This window comes from Apis mellifera, linkage group LG5 (assembly GCF_003254395.2).
Source record: "Apis mellifera strain DH4 linkage group LG5, Amel_HAv3.1, whole genome shotgun sequence".
Taxonomy (NCBI): Eukaryota; Metazoa; Arthropoda; class Insecta; order Hymenoptera; family Apidae; genus Apis; species Apis mellifera.
Genome location: NC_037642.1, coordinates 8,366,984 through 8,385,626, shown reverse-complemented (window position 1 = coordinate 8,385,626; position 18,643 = coordinate 8,366,984). Strand labels below are relative to the sequence as shown.

Genomic DNA, 18,643 nt, shown 5'->3' with positions numbered 1-18,643 from the left:
ATCGACGACTTTTCAGCGAAATTAATGCGGCCTTCCGGCGGAAAAGAAGGCGACCGAGCTTTTTTCTTTTTCTTTTTTCGAACGTGGATCGAACGTATCGAGGAGGGGGAGGGGGAATAGATTGGTTTTTCGGTTCAGTCGTTGGAATTTATTCAGGAATATTTCGTATAAAGCTGGCCGATCAAACGAGAAAGACAGCGTCAAAAGGAAATTCAAAGAGAGTTCTGTCACGTTTTCTTAATATTTATTCATAAACATTCGTCGAAGAAATGATCACGTTGCGCAATTTTAATTTAATATATGTATAGCCAGGATTCGGATTCTCGAAACCAAAAAACAAAGAAAAACATCTCGGCTCAATCCGGCTAAAAAACGAGATGATTTTTAATTAGTTTTTTGATTCACTCGGTGGAATTTATCCGTATCTCGTTAAAATTAACCGATCAAAGGAAAAAAATAACACAATATCGAAGCAAAAGGAAATCCCGTCACGTCCCTCCCTTATCTCATTATTTATTTATAAATAAATCATCGGGCCAAGGTATAACCGTGTTGCGCAACTTTGAAGCGTTTTAAAAAAAAATCGTTTTTTCGAATTCTAAGAAATAAACACGTTATTTCGCAATGTGCCGAAAGAGAGATGGAACGTTTTGATACTTGATACTTTGCTCGCGATTGTCGGGTTTGTGCGGTTCGTGAACGACACGGGAAACTACTTAACGATAAAACGAAAAGTTCTTGCCTCGTTAACGTCGAGCCTCGAATCTCTTATTATTTATCAAGCGGGCCGTTTCACGCGGGTATATAATAGAGAAATCGTGTCACTTTGGGCGTCGACATCTCTCTAAAATATTATATATATATCAGCGGGAATGCAGCCGATTCACCGAGAAAGATCCATTGTTCGTTCCGGCACAATAGCGGCATTTCGAAGCCAATCAAGCTTCGCCTCTGGAAAACAATTAGTACTTTCGCGTTTCCACACAGACCAGCCAACCGGTTAATTCATTAAACCGCTCATTGTAGAATATTAACCGCCCCGTAACAATTTCGATTGACGCTTTTCATCTCCTTCTTCGCTTTCAACGTTTCGCTCCTCTCAATTTGTTCTCTCGAAAAAAGAAGATGGAAGAATGTTCTCGCTTTTAACGGTAATTACCCCTTTTTCTCTCTTGCGCGAAATTTCGCGGAACAGGAAGCAGAGAGGAGAGAAGGAGGTTGGAAAAAAGGGGGTATGAGAGATGTAACGTCTTCGCAAGGAGCAAAGACGAGAGAGAGAGAGTGATAAATGGTGATGAAAGGTCCTCGAGTTTGCCAACTATTACGACCCATTAAAGTTTCACGGCGATCACCGGATGAAAATTATTAAACAGTATTAAGCCACGTGTCGTTGGTTGGAAACGGGTCACTTAGCGAGGATCGTGAACGCCATTAAAGTTCAAGGTGGCGGTTAATGATTCAACGAATCCATCCAACGCTCGCTAGAGATAGATTTTCGATAGAGGGGAGGGGAGGGGGGGAAAGTTAGATATACCCTAGTTTCGAAACATTCTCACGATATTATGTTTCGCGAGTCTAAATGGATTTGTTCTTGGATCTTTATTTATCAAAAGAAGCTCATCGACGGGGAAGGGAAGGGTGTGGTCGAATTCTCTCGTTTCTCGAATCAAGCGACCGCTCATGTAAATAACATTTAATGTCTGTATATTTTGCACTTTCGACTCAATTACAATTAATTGATTCTTAGTCGATCGCGTAATGTTTGTTTGTTTGTTTCGGCACGCGTGATCCGCTTGCGATCAAGCAACGATTGTTGATCGTTATTATACATAACGGGACAAATAAATAAGATATATCTTATCCTCGTGTGTGTGTATATATATATATATGTATATATACATATATAATAGAACAGTTTGTCTTTTCTAAAATATCTTTTTTTTTAACTTTGCATATTTTTTTTTTCTTTTTTCTTTAATATCCTACTACTTGCAATCTCTCGAATAGGCTCTTAATTTTCGTCGAGCTTTTTAAAAAGGAATTTATATATTTCGTTCGTTGCATCGAAGGCAAGCGGTTACCATCTTTTTTCCCTTTCTCTCTCTCTCTTTCTCTCCCTCTCTTTCTCTCTCTCACTCTTTCTCTCGCTCACATTCTGACTCTCTTCTCGTTCTCGCAACGGGCTCTGTTTCTTTTTTAAAGTTTTTTTTTTCCTTTTCTTCTCTCTTTTTTTTTTCTTCCCTCAGGGGTTCTCAACGAGATCGTACATCAACAATTAACACGTTTATCCGTTTCCTTTCGTCGTTTGCACGCCCATTCGTTTTCTTTCTTTGAATTTGAATTATTTTCCAGAGGGAAATGTGTTCGAAGGGATGCGAACGACGAAAGTCGGATCATCGACAGTATAATAATAATAATAATAATAATGCCAATAATAATGAGCGTAGGCATAAAACGGCTTAACGTCTTACAACGATATTTTTTAGAAGTCCCCCTTTTTTTCCCCTTTTCTCTTTCTTTCTTTCTTTCTTTCCTTTTCTTTTCTTTTGCTCCTCTGTACAATAGGAATTATAGAAGACGAAAGATAAAGCATCATCGATAATAGTTACAGAAGAATCGTGCCGAAAGATCGATACTTTCGCATAAACGGTAAAGCGCCACGTTTCCTCTCTTTCGCGTGCACCTTTTTCAATCCATCGAGATATCTCTCCAACGTATCTCTAATGTCTCGCGTAAGAGATGAAACGCGCAATTTTTCTTCGATAAACCGTTTTGCATCTTTATCGTAACCCTTTGTTCGCAAACCATTTTACCGCTAACGCTAACGGTTTTCACGTGGAAAATTCCAAAATGACTTTGCCTGTGCTTTCAATCTAAAAGATAAACGGGATTGATATCGTTCTATAAGAAATCTGACTAGAAGATCGGTAAATAGTACTCAATTATTATTATTCGTGAAATAATAATCAATTCGCAAACGAGGATTTTTGTAGTTTCGTTAAGAAAATTCAATCGAATGTGTAATGACGTCCAACTTAGTTTACTCTAATTTATAATAATCGACTAGAAGATCGGTAAATAGTACTCAATCGTTATTATTATTATTCGTGAAATAATAATCAATTCGCAAACGAGGATTTTGTTAAGAAAATTCAATCGAATGTATATAATGACTTAGTTTGCTCCAATTTAATAATGGAAAAAAGGAGGGGAAGGAAAGACGAATCGCGCGCGTGGCATTGATCGGCACGTTGATCGCAACACTTTTCGCTCATTATCTCGCGTTATCTCGTTAATCGCTCGAACCTTTTCAAGAGAGTATGCGCGATCGGCGGCAATGCGATAAGTCCCGACCTTCCCGAGGCTGCCTCTAGATTGGTTAAACAGTTTCTTGATTCTTCGACCGATATACGATCAGATCATGCTTTGCGAACGTTTCTTTTTCGCGTAAAACGTAATCACGTTTCGTTGAATCGGCGCAAAGGTCGAGAGATAAAAAAAAAAAGAAAAGTTTCGCGAGCGAAAGGATCGTTCTTTCGGAATCGAGAAGAATAAGATAATTAAGAGAGAGGAGAGAAAAAAAAGAAAATAAGGAAGCGTGGAAAGAAGGCGTGGTAAGAGCGATGGGTCAATTTAATACAAATACAGATTGAAATGTGACAATTCGAGGCGACGTGATGACGTCGATCGATCGTTTTCTCAGTCGAGAGAGATTAAAAAGAAAAAAAAAGAAGTGGGATAAAAAAAAAGGTCGACGAAGATAGCGGATGGATAGAAGAGTGAAAAGAAGAGTAGAAAATCCGTGTGAAGTGTTTCAGGTTTCACTGAAATGAAGAATGTTTCCTCGTTTCTGCAGTGTTCGCTGTGTAAACTCATTTTTTTTTTCTCCTTTTTCAATTCTTTTTTTTTTTTTTTGCTTTACATTCAACTTGTCGATTCTTCTTTTTTTTTTCCGTTCTTCATCTTCGCTACGGGCTTAAACTTCTATTCTTCGGTATTCCTTACGTGCTAAAAAGGGACGCGTGTCTCGTCCACCACGTGTGGATCTTACGATTAACAATCGATCGAACAGCGAGAATTATTCGAGGCCTCTTGGCGACCTGCGAGGAAACGGTCAACGAAACGACGAATTTTTTTTTTTTTCCATTGTGTCATTGATGCGACCATCGGACGAACGTTTCCCGCTCGATGATCGCTAAAAATTATATTATCGATATCTTCACAGTGTTCTATATGTATATATATATATATATATACCCTAACTAACTAACCGGTGCTTTGTAAATATATCGACGACAGTCGGACAGGAACTAAAAAAGATAACCGCGACGAAATTCATCCGGTTGTTGATCGAGCGATTGTCGATTTGTCCCGATGATCTCGCATCGATGACACTTGTTAAATCTCATAAAATCAGCAACTTTTTTCATCTTACTTATTTACAACATTACCATTTAATATGGCGAATAATACTCTACACTCATCCTAATCATCGGACAGATGCTCCTGACGGCAAGGAAGAAGAAAGTTGTTTTTTTTTTTTTTCTTTCTTTCAACTCGTACAATTCTCTCTCGATCGTCTCGTAACGCACCTGTTACGTTTCTTTTTTTAACTGTTAGGCAATAACGCAACAATACATATATACATCGTTTAATAATCTCTACTGGCGAGCAGTACTCTGTGTACGTGTGTATGTGTGTATGTGTGTATGTATATATTACGTGTTTTATACGATATACAAAACTCGCATCCAATGCGAATCCCTCCTTCCGTTTCATCCATTTTGTTTTCTTCTTCCATTAGCTCGAGTGGCGCCCTCCTCGAAAGGCCACCCTCCCCTCTCACCGCGTCCCCCCCACTTACGTCTCTTCTTTCCGCTATCTACTTTACAAAGTTTTCCCTATCTTACGGTGTAACTTTAGTTCTCGAAATGTTTTCTAAGGAACATCCACGGCCCGACCATCCTGCTACCTGCAACTATTTTCTTATTTATATATCACGTATAGAGACCGTGTTGCGAGATATCCGAGTTATTCGACTCTCTTGCATCGATGTTCCGTTGTTTGTTTCGAATCCTCGTGTCGAATCCTTTATCCTTTTTCTTCTCTCTTTTCTTTTCTCTTTCCGTTTGTTATTGTTGCGTGCAAGTCGGGCCGTTCGATAACGCGATTTCGAATCTCACGACAGAATAAATTCCTCTAGCGAGCCGAAATGGTCCTACGTGTATTTGTAATAATAATAGTAATTTTAATCTTTTTTTTTTTTTTTATGTTTCTTCCTTCCTTCTCTACGTATATCGTGCAAGTAAAGACGGTGTGTAAAGACAAAGATAGAACAATAGATCGAAGAGTTAGAGATCGTGTATAATAGGTATAGATAGGAATACATTTTTTTTTTTCTATTTTTCTTTTCGTACTTAGTGTATATAGTATTGGAGAAAGAGAGATAAGTGTATAAGTATAATAGGATTTTTTTTTTCGAGCGAGAGTAAAGTTTGAATAGAAATCTCGATAAGTTTAGTAAATTTAGTAATATAGTTTAGTATTTCATAGAATGTTCATGGCCAGCCCCATGTTTATATGTACGCACTACTATTGATTAAAAAAAATTTGAAATCACTTTTTCTCAATTAGTAATTATATCGAATCCTTCGTTAATCTTATTATTAATTAAAATCTAACACTATTAGCTATCAATAGATGTCTCACGAGAAAGAATCTTTTGAGGTTATAAAATTCTAACCTAACTTTTGCTTAAATTCGTCAATTCTTGGAACGCGATTGGTGATTTCAAATTTTTCGTGGATAAATCTGTATCTCTGTTATTATATTTCTCGCGAAAGAAAACGATTTAGGAAAGAAAATACGAGTTATTATAAGTTGCAGGAATCGAAAGTAGCGCATAATGAGAATTTCTTGTTCGGCTAATAACGTTTCGATAACATTTTTTCACGCGCGAAGAAATGATTTTCCAAATGTTCGTTCCGATTTTGGTCCAAATCGAAAAAAAATTCTCTCTAATACAATTGGTCGTTTCGCGTATACGGTTGACTAATCAATTGACGAAAGTCGAAACTAGCGTATACCGAATAAACTATAGAGAAAAGACGAGATTTTTTTAAAATATATTTTTTCCTCAACTTTGAAATTACTTACTGGTCCTGGCTGTGCGTATGACCTCGAAGTTTAATTTTTATTCTTCTTTTAATTCACTAGGTAATGCAGATACCTTGGTTTCAAAGCGATAATTTGCACAAGAATCGAATTATAACCAGAAACGAACTGGCTACCACTTTGTTCGTGCGATTTCAATATACTTAAATCGAACTTAGTTTATTATCCTTGTTCACAGGTACAAATGCTAATTAGACGATTGACTAGATAATATGTTTCTCATTTTTTTTTTTTTTCAAAATCACAACAAGTAATGAAATTATAGTACGTAATAAGTTAAGTGGTAGCTATCGATGTTAAATCAGCCTATTATAGTAATAAACTCTAACATGATTAATCCTTATCCGTGATTGTCGTTAAGAAAACAACAAAATTTTTCTTAAATGTGTAAAATATCGAACGATGGATAATAATTCATTGTCGCAAGAACGGAATCTACGAACGGTTTTAGATATGACTCAAAGTTATTAACAAGTCGAAGAATGAAAATTGGTCGAGAACTCGATCAAGTCTTTTCACGAAAGTCTTGTAATATGTTTCAAGAATCTGCATTTATCACTTTGGTTCCTTTGTTTCCAATAACAACTAAACCCTATCGATACTGATACGTACGTATAATCTATAAGAGCCAATTCTAAACTAAAAACATTTCTTCCTAACCTCTAATTCAACTAATCATCTTTGATCGAGCGCGAGATCGTGTATAGAGGATACAAAACGTATAAATGCACACATTGGCCTAACAAAGATATTAATCAACCTACGCGAACACACTTTTGCGATACATCTCTGTTAAAATTCGTGCACGATTTTTTATGCACCGTGCATCTCTGGCACGGATTACTTTATTACGACAAAGTAAGAGATCGACGTCGAAAGAGACATTACTTTCGACGAGAGTATAGATATAGATTTTTGCTCGATCGGTAATACTTTTCATCCCTTGTGAAATATATTTGTCCATACCGATCGATGGTACGTGAAAACTTTCGAGGAAAAATTTTCGCGAATTTCTCACGATTTCTTGAAATTGGTATCTGATTCGCTATGTCTATGATAGGAATTGGGACTGGCCACGTGGAACGACGGTTTTAGATTCGAGCAAACATAATGTCCATTAAACAGCGAGCGTTTTCTTCGCTCGCTCTCGTTCGATTCTAAATATATAGCTATGTATTTTAACAACAAATGCGCACACCGATTAAACGGAGTCGAGTGCCGCGAGGGAGTATTGCAATTATTATTATTATTTTTTTTCGTTATTGTTTCGTGAGATTCTGACATGTTCGTTTAACTTATTCGTTAACTTCGCCCCCATTTAATCAATTCTTTTTCCGGACAGTTTATATCACGGTTTCAATTTCAATTCGGAAAATTAGTTAGTCGTGTCGATGTTGTTCGCGTTTGCTAGAATAGAACACGAAATTAAATTGGCACTTCGAACATTCCCTTTAATCCGCATCGTCTTAATCCTAAAACGAGTGAGAAATATTTATCCGCGAGCTGTCGTTCACGAAAAAAAAAAAAAAAAAATTGAAAATTCGGTAACGAAATTTTTTCCATCAGAATCAACAAACTCGTTTGTTCATAAAGTAACGTTTGATGATACAAAAAAAAAAGAAAGAAAGAAAGGAAGAAAAAATTGGAGAAGAGAAGAGAAATAAAACGAGGAAGAGAATAGTTTAAAAAACGACGCTCCGCGAATAAAAGGAGCGAATTCATTCGTAGCATAAACATTGAACTCGATTGAACTCGTTTCGCAGCAGGTCCGTTTAGCAGGATTGAAAGGACCTTGCGCGAGAGGCTGGGTGAAAGAGTAGTAATTGGAATAAATGCACGAAGAAGAGAGATCGTCCGTTTCCATAAATTCCCGCCGATAATTCCGCCGGACGTTCCGATCGTCGAGATATATGCGTTTCGATACTCTTTTTGCCTGCCTGATCAATCGGCTATTACCATCTCTTCTCCCACGGTAATTCCGTTCCAACTTTGTAACCGTCGTAAAACACCGCGTATCGATCTTGCAACGCGGAAAATTGAAATTCCGAATTTCGGAATTCGTGTATCGCGTCGATCTGATCCCGCAAAACAGGGAATTGGGTGCAACACAATCGCGAGAAACGCGATTTCCAGCGGTAGGCGCGATTCGCTTCTCAACTCTCGAAAGGGTTGGTTCAAAGTATAGAAGGGAGATTTAAGAATACGATATTTTCCATATTTCCATCGATGGAGTAGTGTACACATACGTGAGTGAAAGCGGTTGAAGAACACGTTACACGTTGCAGAGTGCGATGGTTAATAAGCAACGGACGTTTGGTTTTTCGGGACGTTGCTCGTTGAAAGCAAATCGAAGGGAATGAATCTCTCAGGTACTCAGTAGCAAAATGTATTTTTCGCGTGCATGCATCGTTTCGAGACGGTGGAACGCACGAAGGTCGCGACGAAGCACCTCGTTTTCAACAAAAAACGAACTTTGATTATCATTATTTTTTTCTCTCCGGTCGACGATTTTCGTGATCGAAGGGATTCTTTTCTCTCTCTCTCTCTCTTTCGCATCATCGTGACGATCGTTCCGTCCAGCGATAGAAAAATCTCGAGAAATTGGTAACGTTTCGGATCCCGTTTACGGTTTATCACTTCAACGCTTTGCTATTGAGTGTCGTCTATATATCGTCCTACTGTATGTATATTATTTATACATGTATATATATATATATTAGTTTATATTAAATCTCTTTGAACGGTATTCTCTTATTAAAATATCTATGACGCTTGTACACTATATACTTCTTTTCCCCTTTTTTTTCTTTGTAAATACATATATGTATGTATTTATATCTTTCGTGATCTTTGGCTGACATCACGACTGTGTTTACGCGAAACTCTCACCGCCGCTTTCTTCTTTTTCTTGTTTTTTCTTTACGCTTTTAATATCAATCCCCCCGGAGCTTTTGGTAACGGAGTGAAATAAAACCTGGTCGTGACTGGGATGCGTGAATGGGCATACACGCGGATATAGCAGCTCCTCGATGGTATCTCGCGTAAATGACTAGGAGAGATCGCGTGTATTTTAACCACTATCGTTTGCAGGCAGGCTAGGAAAGGAAGAGACTCGTCGATGGAGCATTCGCATCATCCGCTTTTGATTTATTTTTGATCTACTTTTCACGGAGGCGCGTTCACAGATCCTCGAAATGGATGGTTAAAAGCAAATTAGGACGAGGCCGAGGTAGTTGATTCGTTCAATTAACAATCGTGAACGAAGGCATCTGTAATCTGCTTCGTCAGTGTTGACCCACGATTGTTTTCTAACTAACCAATGCGGATAATTATATTTACCAAGTTCTTTTTTTTTTTAATTTCTAGCAATTTCAATTTTTAACGAGGATCTCGTTAAAATTTTATTATTATTATTATTATTTTTTTCTTATTGAAAATTCTAATCGTCTTATGTGCGTTTGCATTAATCGATCGATCTCTTGTAATCCGAGTAGATGCAATATTTTTGTAGAAACTGGGTTATGTATACAACGATGTGCGTCGAATATTATTGTATCGATGTATTCCTAAAGAAGGAAATTTTCAAAGAATCTTGACTTGTAATCTCGAAAAAAATACGAATTTAAATAATCAGTTTAAACGATCTTGGAACGAATCTGCACATCATTTATAGAAAATCCTTTTTATTCTCTCGCGAATAATTTTTTTCTCGAATATCACAAAACAAAAAGAATAATCGTAATGGATTCAGGTTTCTCTTCTCACGCACAAATTTCCTCTATCGTCGATTTTTTTCCCCAAAAAAGGAAACAGTTTTCGCGGATTGATAACCGTCCATTCAGGACTTCCGTGACGCGGCTTCCGTTTGGCCATCCATGAAGAAGATTACCCGCACTTTTTCGCCTTTCCTTACGTTCTTCCTTTACGCCTCTCTGCCTGTAAACGATATCGAAAATCGCCCCGATTGATTCACTTCCCTACGCGTGAAATCCTATCCTCCGAATTTTCCTCTGAAATTTTCTCCCCGTGCAGCCTCTATTACGTCGTCGGATGAAAAGGGAAGCTTGCAAGCAATCTCGAAACAGTTAGAAGGGAGGTTTTCTCGGATACAACCACTAGGAAGGGGGAGGGGCCAACGTTGTTTCGATCGTCTCTGACCTTTTTTAATCTTCCTTCTGCTTAATTACACGAGGAGAAGGTTGACCCGATGCACAAGGCTTCTCGTAGGAGGAGCATGAATCGTTCATCAACCACGTCTGCCAACTTTAACGATCGTAAACGGGGATATCTTTTGGGGATATCGTTCCACGGGGATTAGTCGCGACGAGACTTCTACATTTAAATCGACTAGAGAGGAAGAGGCGAATGTCGGATTACGACACCGTCGATCTTTATCTAATCTACCGAGGCAAAAATCTACCGAGGTTTTTAATCATCGCCCCCCTGTGTGAGTGAAAAAGATGAAAAGTAATATTTGAATCGGTGTTACAACCTTTGCAGTGTCGATTAGATCTGTATGTTTCGGCTAAAGCTTTTTCAAGACGCCATCCTTTCCTTCTTTTTTTTTTTTTTTTCTTTTTCTTTCTTTTTTTTTAAGAACCACGATACAACCCGGTCGGGGCCGTATTTGCAACGATTTCTCTAAAATTAATCGAACATTATGTTCTCACTGAGAACGTTATTAAGTCACTGTGATTCTTCCGAGTATTCCTATAGAGATATATATATATATAAATGTTTCTGATGAACTTTGATCACGGTTCTTTCTTTCTTTCTTTCTTTTTTTTCTTTTTTCATTTTTTTTTTTTTTAAAAACGAGGCTTCCGGCTAGTTCGGAAAAGCTGTTTTTTTTTTTTTTATTCTCAACGCGTGCTAATTTCTATTACTCGTTACACACAGAGGCTTCTATAAACCTTTATCAGCCTCCGATATTCGGAATTGCATTTTTTTTTTTTTTATATACCTGATGCATGTTATCGTGCGTGTATTCTATCTACGTATTTCCCTACCAAATGTCCGTTCAAAACTTCTTTTTTTTTTTTTTTTTTTTTTTCGAAAACTCTCGACGACTTGATCACGGTTTAAGCGACCCTCGATCAAAGGCAGTGAATACCAACGAAAATTTTCAACATTCGAACGAAGGCCGCCATTTTAGCCGCGAGCGCATTGAAATATATTTATTTATTTATTTATTTTTTTTCGTCGCACTATCTAATTACTCTTAATAAATAGCAAACATGTTTCATCGTGTTAGTGAGTTATCTAAGCAATTATCGCGGCGAGCAAGGCTTATTATTATCGAGATCGCGCGTTAACAATTTTTTTTTCACTTGTCAAGATTCAATTCATTAGAATAACTGGATAAAATAAACGAGAGGAAAAATTCTCTTGATCAAATTCACAAGTCGTAGAATCGAAAAGAAAGTCTCGTATTTCGAATATTTGGAATTTTCGCGATTTCTAAATAAACGTTTTATTATCTCTTTTCGAAAATTTTCCTACCCTTCGCTGGGGGATGTAAATACGATTTCGCGCTTCCACCTGTACACACCGCCTTGCTCTTATCTATATATATACGTATCCTCGTCTTATTTATTCCCCTAATAAGTAAATATCCCTTCGTCAAGATCGCGACTTGGAATTTTTTTTGCGATGGAAATCGACTACGACCTCTTTTCATATAATATATATATATATATGTGTGTATATGTGATAACACAATGCGTACGAAAACGCTCGAAAACTTGTCGTAGGATCGCGAAAGCATCGAGGAGGATCGTGTTTTTTTTTCTTTTTCCTTTTTTTTTCTCTCTCTCTCTTTTAAAAGTAGTATCGTATATGATAATATACGTTTATATAAAATTAGCGACATCGTTCTCTGGCGAAAGAGGAATGGCAATACAATCCGCTACTAAAATACCATAGAAACTTGTGTTTGTGTATGTATGTACGTGTGTCTGTCCTGTTCATCGAACGATTAAATAAATACGCTATTTTATACATACGTGTGTCTGTCTGTCTGTGTATGTGTATATATATATATATAATATATATCCTTCTGTATTTTTCATCATCAATATATTTGATAACAACCGTGATTCACGGGAGATTAGAACACGTTTCTTTTTTTTTTTTTTTTCTTTTTCCATTTTTCTTTTCTTTTTTTTTTTTTCATTTTTGTCACCTACATAACCATTCGATCTATCCGTTAAATTATATTTTAAGGCAAACTCACTTTACTTCCTCGCACACGTAAGCTTCTCTCCCCTTCTTCGTTCGCTCTTGTCCTCTCCTCGTTTCTTTTCGTTTTTTTCTTCCCTCCAATTTCTTGCTCGCTTCTCGTTCCCAGTTTTACACGTTCTCACGCTCTCTCTCTCTCTCTCTCGCTCATTCTCACTCCCTCAGGTACCTCTACGCACATGCACGCAATTTCAATAACGTCACGCGATCACGTTCGTTGTTAAATCAATCCCGGATGCGGGAGGGCGAAAGCTACCGCCAGTAGTTTCCCGGCACAGAGTGTTCGTTCGCCAGCGAAATCGCACCCCTTCGATTCCACTTCCTTTTTGTCCTGGAAAAAAGATAAATCAGTGGGTTAGATAAAAGAGTTCCTTGTTCAGCAACCTTATTCAGAATTCCACCTTCTCTCTCTCTCTCTCTCTCTCTCTCTCTCTCTCTCTCTCTCTTTTCTTTTTCTTTCTTTCTTCGAAGGTGCAAAATTCGTTTGGTAGGAATTCGCATATGTGTGTGTGTGTGTATATATAGATCTCGAAGACGAGTCTCGACTCGAAGACAAAATTTTATTCCGTGCTATTTACATGGCCGATGCTATATTTACGCTTTTAAGTTTCTGAATGAGAATCGTTGCCAACATCGTAACATGGACGTCTGAATTTTCCACATCTCGCGAGAGCATACATTTTCCGCGACTTTTCGATTTTTATCCTTTCGTTTATATGAGAGGTGTAAATTTAAATAAATCGAAAATGGTTTTTGAGAATAGAGAACTTACCGAGAGAACGTTTCGTTGAGCACACGCCTTGGCGGACGCGACGAGTTTTTAAGATACACGCGGAGCGGGTGTAGGCCGACGTTTGCTGCCGCTGAACGGGCTCCTTTTAGAAGCCCTCGATATAGCCGTAGGCCTCGAGGATCGACATAATGAGGTAGAACACCCAGAGGAAAAAAAGGATCAGCGACGTGATCACTTTTGGGACGAATGGCCCGCCGAGTTCGCCGCCAATGCTTTTCGTCCGCCTCAGTAGTAGAACTAATATTACCAGGCACGCTTCAGTGCAGAACAGCGTCACGCAGAAGGCTAAGCTGTGTTGAGAACACGGTGTTATTCGTCTCTCTGTTAGCGTTTCCATTTCTTAAGAAAAACGATTGTATTAAAAATCGTACCATTTTTCGTACGCAACTATGGACAACTTGGGATTTTTATCTTTCTAAAATATTTATAAAAAGTATACGAGTAAAGAGATCGTCAAGTTTTCGAAATTGTTTCCAATTTTTCCGATGGAAAAATTTTTCCAACGATCGAAATTAATCTATGGAGGATTATAAACGCGTGAGTTACGGTAGAACACGTCGAATAAATAAAAAATATTTTTATATACTTAAAAATCGCCCTACCTTCGATAGTAAAACGAATATCGTATTTCACCGATATCGAGGGTTGTTTTCGAAAACTCGAATCGATGGAGGGGGGGCGATCGAGAGCAACGATGGAAGGAACACATGTGTGCCATCTGTGCGCGCATCGCGCAACTACTTCGATCCTTGGACCTTGTCCGTTGCCAATCGAATTTATTTATGGGTTTACAACGAGTCGAGATATCGGACACGAATCTCGATCGAGGAGAATTCATTTATTTCTGGATCGGCGATTTCATCCAACCATCTTGTCGTTTGTTCCCGGGAACAAGAATTCGATTTCACGGCCGTGAAATATTCTCGTTGGATTTCGGAACGAGAGAACGGCCTCGAAATAAGACGCTCCGGTTTTCCTCCCCGTTGAAATTCATGCGAGGCGGTTTCCGGTATCGACAACCTCACACCTTACCGACCGAGAAAATTGGGAGCAACCGGAGATACGTATTCGTGGTGTCTTGCACAGGGAATGCACGATTACGAGTTCGACCCGTTCAACACTATCGTGTAAATATTTCTTATCGAATAGGAATAGTTAGACGTTTGATGAGGAAAAAGCTTGATGTTTCACCTTTCCATCTTTATATTTGATAAAGAGGAGTGAGATGAAATTTCTTAATCTGTGAAATAGAGGAACGATGGAAAAATTGTTCTTTCCATAGGATGGATAGAAATTTTATTTTTCGTGCGTTCGTGGAAGAAAATTTCCATGTTTTACGTCTTTATGGAAGATTAAATTTTGTAATTGACGCGGTTTCGAAGAATCATTGAAATAGAGGAACGATGGAAAAGTTGTTTCTTCCATGATTATTTAATTACAAGTGCAACGATTCGAAGATTGATTGAATCGCACGCGAATGGACGGATAAAAATTTTATTTTTGCGTTCGTGGAAGAAAATTTCCATGTTTTACATCTTCGTGGAAGATTAAATTTTGTAATTGACGCGGTTTCGAAGAATCATTGAAATAGAGGAACGATGGAAAAGTTGTTTCTTCCATGATTATTTAATTACAAGTACAACGATTCGAAGATTGATTGAATCGCACGCGAATGGATGGATAGAAATTTTATTTTTCGTGGAAGAAAATTTCCATGTTTTACGTCTTCGTGGAAGATTAAATTTTGGTTTCGAAGGATCATTGTGATTATATAACGATTCGAAGTTTATGCGCACCGTGTATAAATATTTCTTATCGAATTTTACTTTTTTACGTTTTACCATCTTTACAATCGACGTGCTGTATCATTTTTTATTTTTTTTTTTTTTGAACATTCCGGAGGAACTGTTTTAAAATATTCTCGTACAGAAAATATGCGCGATTACGAGTAACGGTTCGAGAGTTGATCGAACTGTGTAAATATTTCTTGTCAAATAGACGAATGGCAGGAATGTTTCGTTTTTCATGCGAAAGAGGCGCGCGTTCCACGTGCAAACTTTGCTTCTTTTTTTTCAGGTCTCTGATGATAAATGCGAAATTAAATTTTTTAATCGACTGATCCGTCTAGAGAAAAATCGTTTTCTGGAGAAATTGTTCCGGAGAAATGGTTACTTCTTTTTCTTTTTTTTCGCAGAGGGAATACGATTGCGAGCAACGGTTCGAGGATTGATCGAATTGATCGAACTTCGCGCACCGTGTAAATATTTCTTATATCGAATGGATAGACGAACGGTAGAAAATGTTTCATTTTTCATGCGGAAGGGACGTGCGCTTGATACGGTGTGCAAACTTTCCAACGCTTTAGGCCTTTGATGATAAATGCGGAATTAAATTTTGCAATCGATTTGCCGTACAGTTTCTCGATTTATCGCGTTAATTCTATCGAAAAGTGTACGGAACTTATTGGATTTACCGGGCGCGTGAAACGTATGATAATTTTACCGTGCAAAACCGTTCGGAATTCAACGGAATTTAAATGCGCCGTCGATGTTCCCTTGCACGCCAATTCGAAATTAGTCGAATATACGTTTCAATATACAAAACCGTAAATTATATATTCTTATATACCGACGTTAATCCACAACGAGCCGAATGGAAAAAATTTTTTCAACTCGTGAATAAATCGAAGACGAATCGAGAAAGAATTCGATATTAGTCGAATACACGTTTCAATATACAAAACGGTAAATTATACATTCTTATATACCGACGTTAATCCACAAACGAGCCGAGTGGAAAAAATTTGTTCAATTCGTGAATAAATCGAAAACGAATCGAGAAAGAATTCGATATTAGTCGAATACACGTTTCAATATACAAAACCGTAAATTATATATTCTTATATACCGACGTTAATCCACAAACGAGCCGAGTGGAAAAAATTTGTTCAACTCGTGAATAAATCGAAAACGAATCGAGAAAAAACTCGATATTAGTTGAATACACGTTTCAATATACAAAACGGTAAATTATATATTCTTATATACCGATGTTAATCCTCAAACGAGCCGAGTGGAAAAAATTTGTTCAACTCGTAAAATCGAGGAAGAACTCGATCGATGGCACGTGTCAGAAAAAAGAAATTGACGATCTCTTTTTAAAATTTTGCCTTTGCAACGACTAATTCCAATCATTCCTCTCCATCTTGCAGATTTCGAATTTCGAAAAATTTTATGAAATTTTATGCCAGAACCGGCTCCTCCGTTTCTCGTATTACGTATCCTGGAGGATGATATTGTCCCTGTCGACACGGGGCAACAATTTTCTAGAGCACCGTCGCACTGTTGCGGAGTTTCTGGTCACGTTTCAGCGCATAAATCGACAAGAGCACCGCGAGTTTCTCCCGCAATCTCTGACCGAATTTCTCGAGAGCGTCCCCTCCCCTCAACCGGCTCGAGATCGTAAACGGTGGGCCGATATCGAGGGAGGGAGTCCATATGTGCGCTCTCGTCGTCTTTCACCCGATATTGTTTCGTTTCTGTCCCACTCTTATCCAGTCCCTATGGCATGGGGCGTTGTATCAGATCCGGTATCTCGCGCTCTAAATCGCGTTTACAACGGTACGAGGATGCCATTGTCCGGGATCGAGATTCGTTTCGCCGGTAAGCCGAGCTATCGCGAGTTTTCTCTTTTTTCTTTTACGACTGCGAATTACTTAGCAGTTTCGTTTTTTTATTATTATTGTTCGTAAAAAGAGAAAAAAAAGAACAGTTTGAATGTTTAGCGAAGATCGATGATTTTCTTTTTTCTTTTACGACTGCGAATTACTTAGCAGTTTCGTCTTTTTATTATTATTGTTCGTAAAAAGAAAAAAGAAACGCAATTTGAATCTTTAGAAGATCGATGATTTCTCTGAGGAGAGGAATGTGAAGAATTTCGAACGATTTTCTCACTTTCTATTCTCCGATCTTGAAAGTTTTATTGTTTTCGTAAAGTTCGTTAAGTTTCGATAAATCGAATCATCGATCTCTGTATCGATCTTTAATCAAGATCTTTAAACGCGATTAAATTTAATTTTTATTCATTCTCGAGCGGAGGGATGGATCTTGTGAAAAATAGATCCGATTGAATTCATTTTTTCGCTACAAGTTATTCCAAATTCCATCGTTATCCGGACGAGACATCCATTATTTTAAGAGTGCAAATACATTCGAGATTAAATTTTTTCTCTCCCCGAGAATATTCTTTTGATACCTTCTTTCAAAGCGACTCGATCGATATAACTTTCCAACTTTCGACTTTTCTAGAGCGATTCTCGAACTCTAAACAAATAACAATTTTGTTCTTGATCGTTTACAATCCCAAGTTCTCCTGGAAAAAGAAAAATAAAAAAGCGCAATCTGCGCGAAGATTAAACGTAATATCGTAACGTAAAAAAAAAAAAAAGAGCAAGGATAAATCGATACTGACTTGCCAGGTTTTACTCTAAACTTGTCACCGTGCAACGCATGGTAAATGGCCGCGATGCTCCATGCAACGCCGATCCCCAGGAAGACGTTCACCGCGTTACTTCCGGTCACGTTCCCCACGCTCGCGTCGGCGTATTTGTCCTGGCATGCGGCCACCTTGCTCGCGAACGTGTCTGCAATAAAATCACATACTTAGATCCAACCTCCTCCACCTCCTCTCCCTTTCATCGCCCCCATCTCTCCCTCTCTTCTCATCAAATTTATCGACTTTCAATCATTCCCCGCTCGCGCGGCCAACAACAATACGACACCGTAATCTCGTTCCTCTTGTATACGTGCGTCGGGTGGGATGACATCGGGAAGGGTGCACACGTCTCGAGGCGAAAGCTCTCTGCGGAGCTTGCGGCGCGCCGCGATTCGTGGCAACACGTCGTCTATACCAATTTCCAGTTTACGCTTTTACGTGCTTATAAAACGAATCTCGTACGAGAACAAGTATATATATATCGTGGAAATATATTGATAAATACGAAATTTTATGAAAAGTTATGGATACATCGCGTCCACCACGAGTGGATTGTTCGTTGACACGCGTAACAGTTTTTTAAAAGTTTAAAACTTTCGAGGAAAATGGATCCTTTACCTTCTCTCTCTCTTGTCCGCGAGATGGATAGGGATACGTCGCGTATACGCGAATTTAGTAAAGTTTAAGATCGATCGATCGATCGAGAGAGAGAGGGAACACAAATTTGGTAAAAACTTTATCTGGAATTTTTTCATTCGGAAAAACGAAAACTCGAACAATGCTCGGGTAAACACACTCGTAGAGAGTTGTGCAAACAGTTCCAAAAAACGAGATATCTCCTCCCTGTCTTCGTTTAATCGGGGAGTATGTTTCGCCATATGCGTCGCCTACTACTTTCGCCGGTTCTTGTTATTGGTCGTTGCTCCTATCGCGACGAGAACA

The 18,643-nt window shown here is 38.3% G+C and overlaps 1 protein-coding gene across 3 annotated transcripts in view; it reads right to left on the bottom strand.

Annotated features, from left to right (window-relative positions):
* Positions 1-1,683: 1,683 nt before the first annotated feature.
* LOC409818 (sodium/calcium exchanger 3) overlaps positions 1,684-18,643 on the bottom strand; it is a 96,220-nt gene continuing 79,260 nt past the window's right edge. For 2 of the 3 annotated variants that reach the window (XM_026440944.1, XM_026440946.1), the window contains exons 7-9: positions 17,678-17,849; positions 13,187-13,497; positions 1,684-12,745 (exon numbers count right to left, since the gene is read on the bottom strand). In XM_026440944.1, coding sequence (XP_026296729.1) covers positions 13,293-13,497; positions 17,678-17,849 — 377 coding nt within the window. In that variant the 3' untranslated portion in view covers positions 1,684-12,745; positions 13,187-13,292. Of the gene's footprint in view, positions 12,746-13,185; positions 13,498-17,677; positions 17,850-18,643 lie in introns of those variants that run through there. The other variant, XM_026440945.1, reaches the window with a different exon arrangement.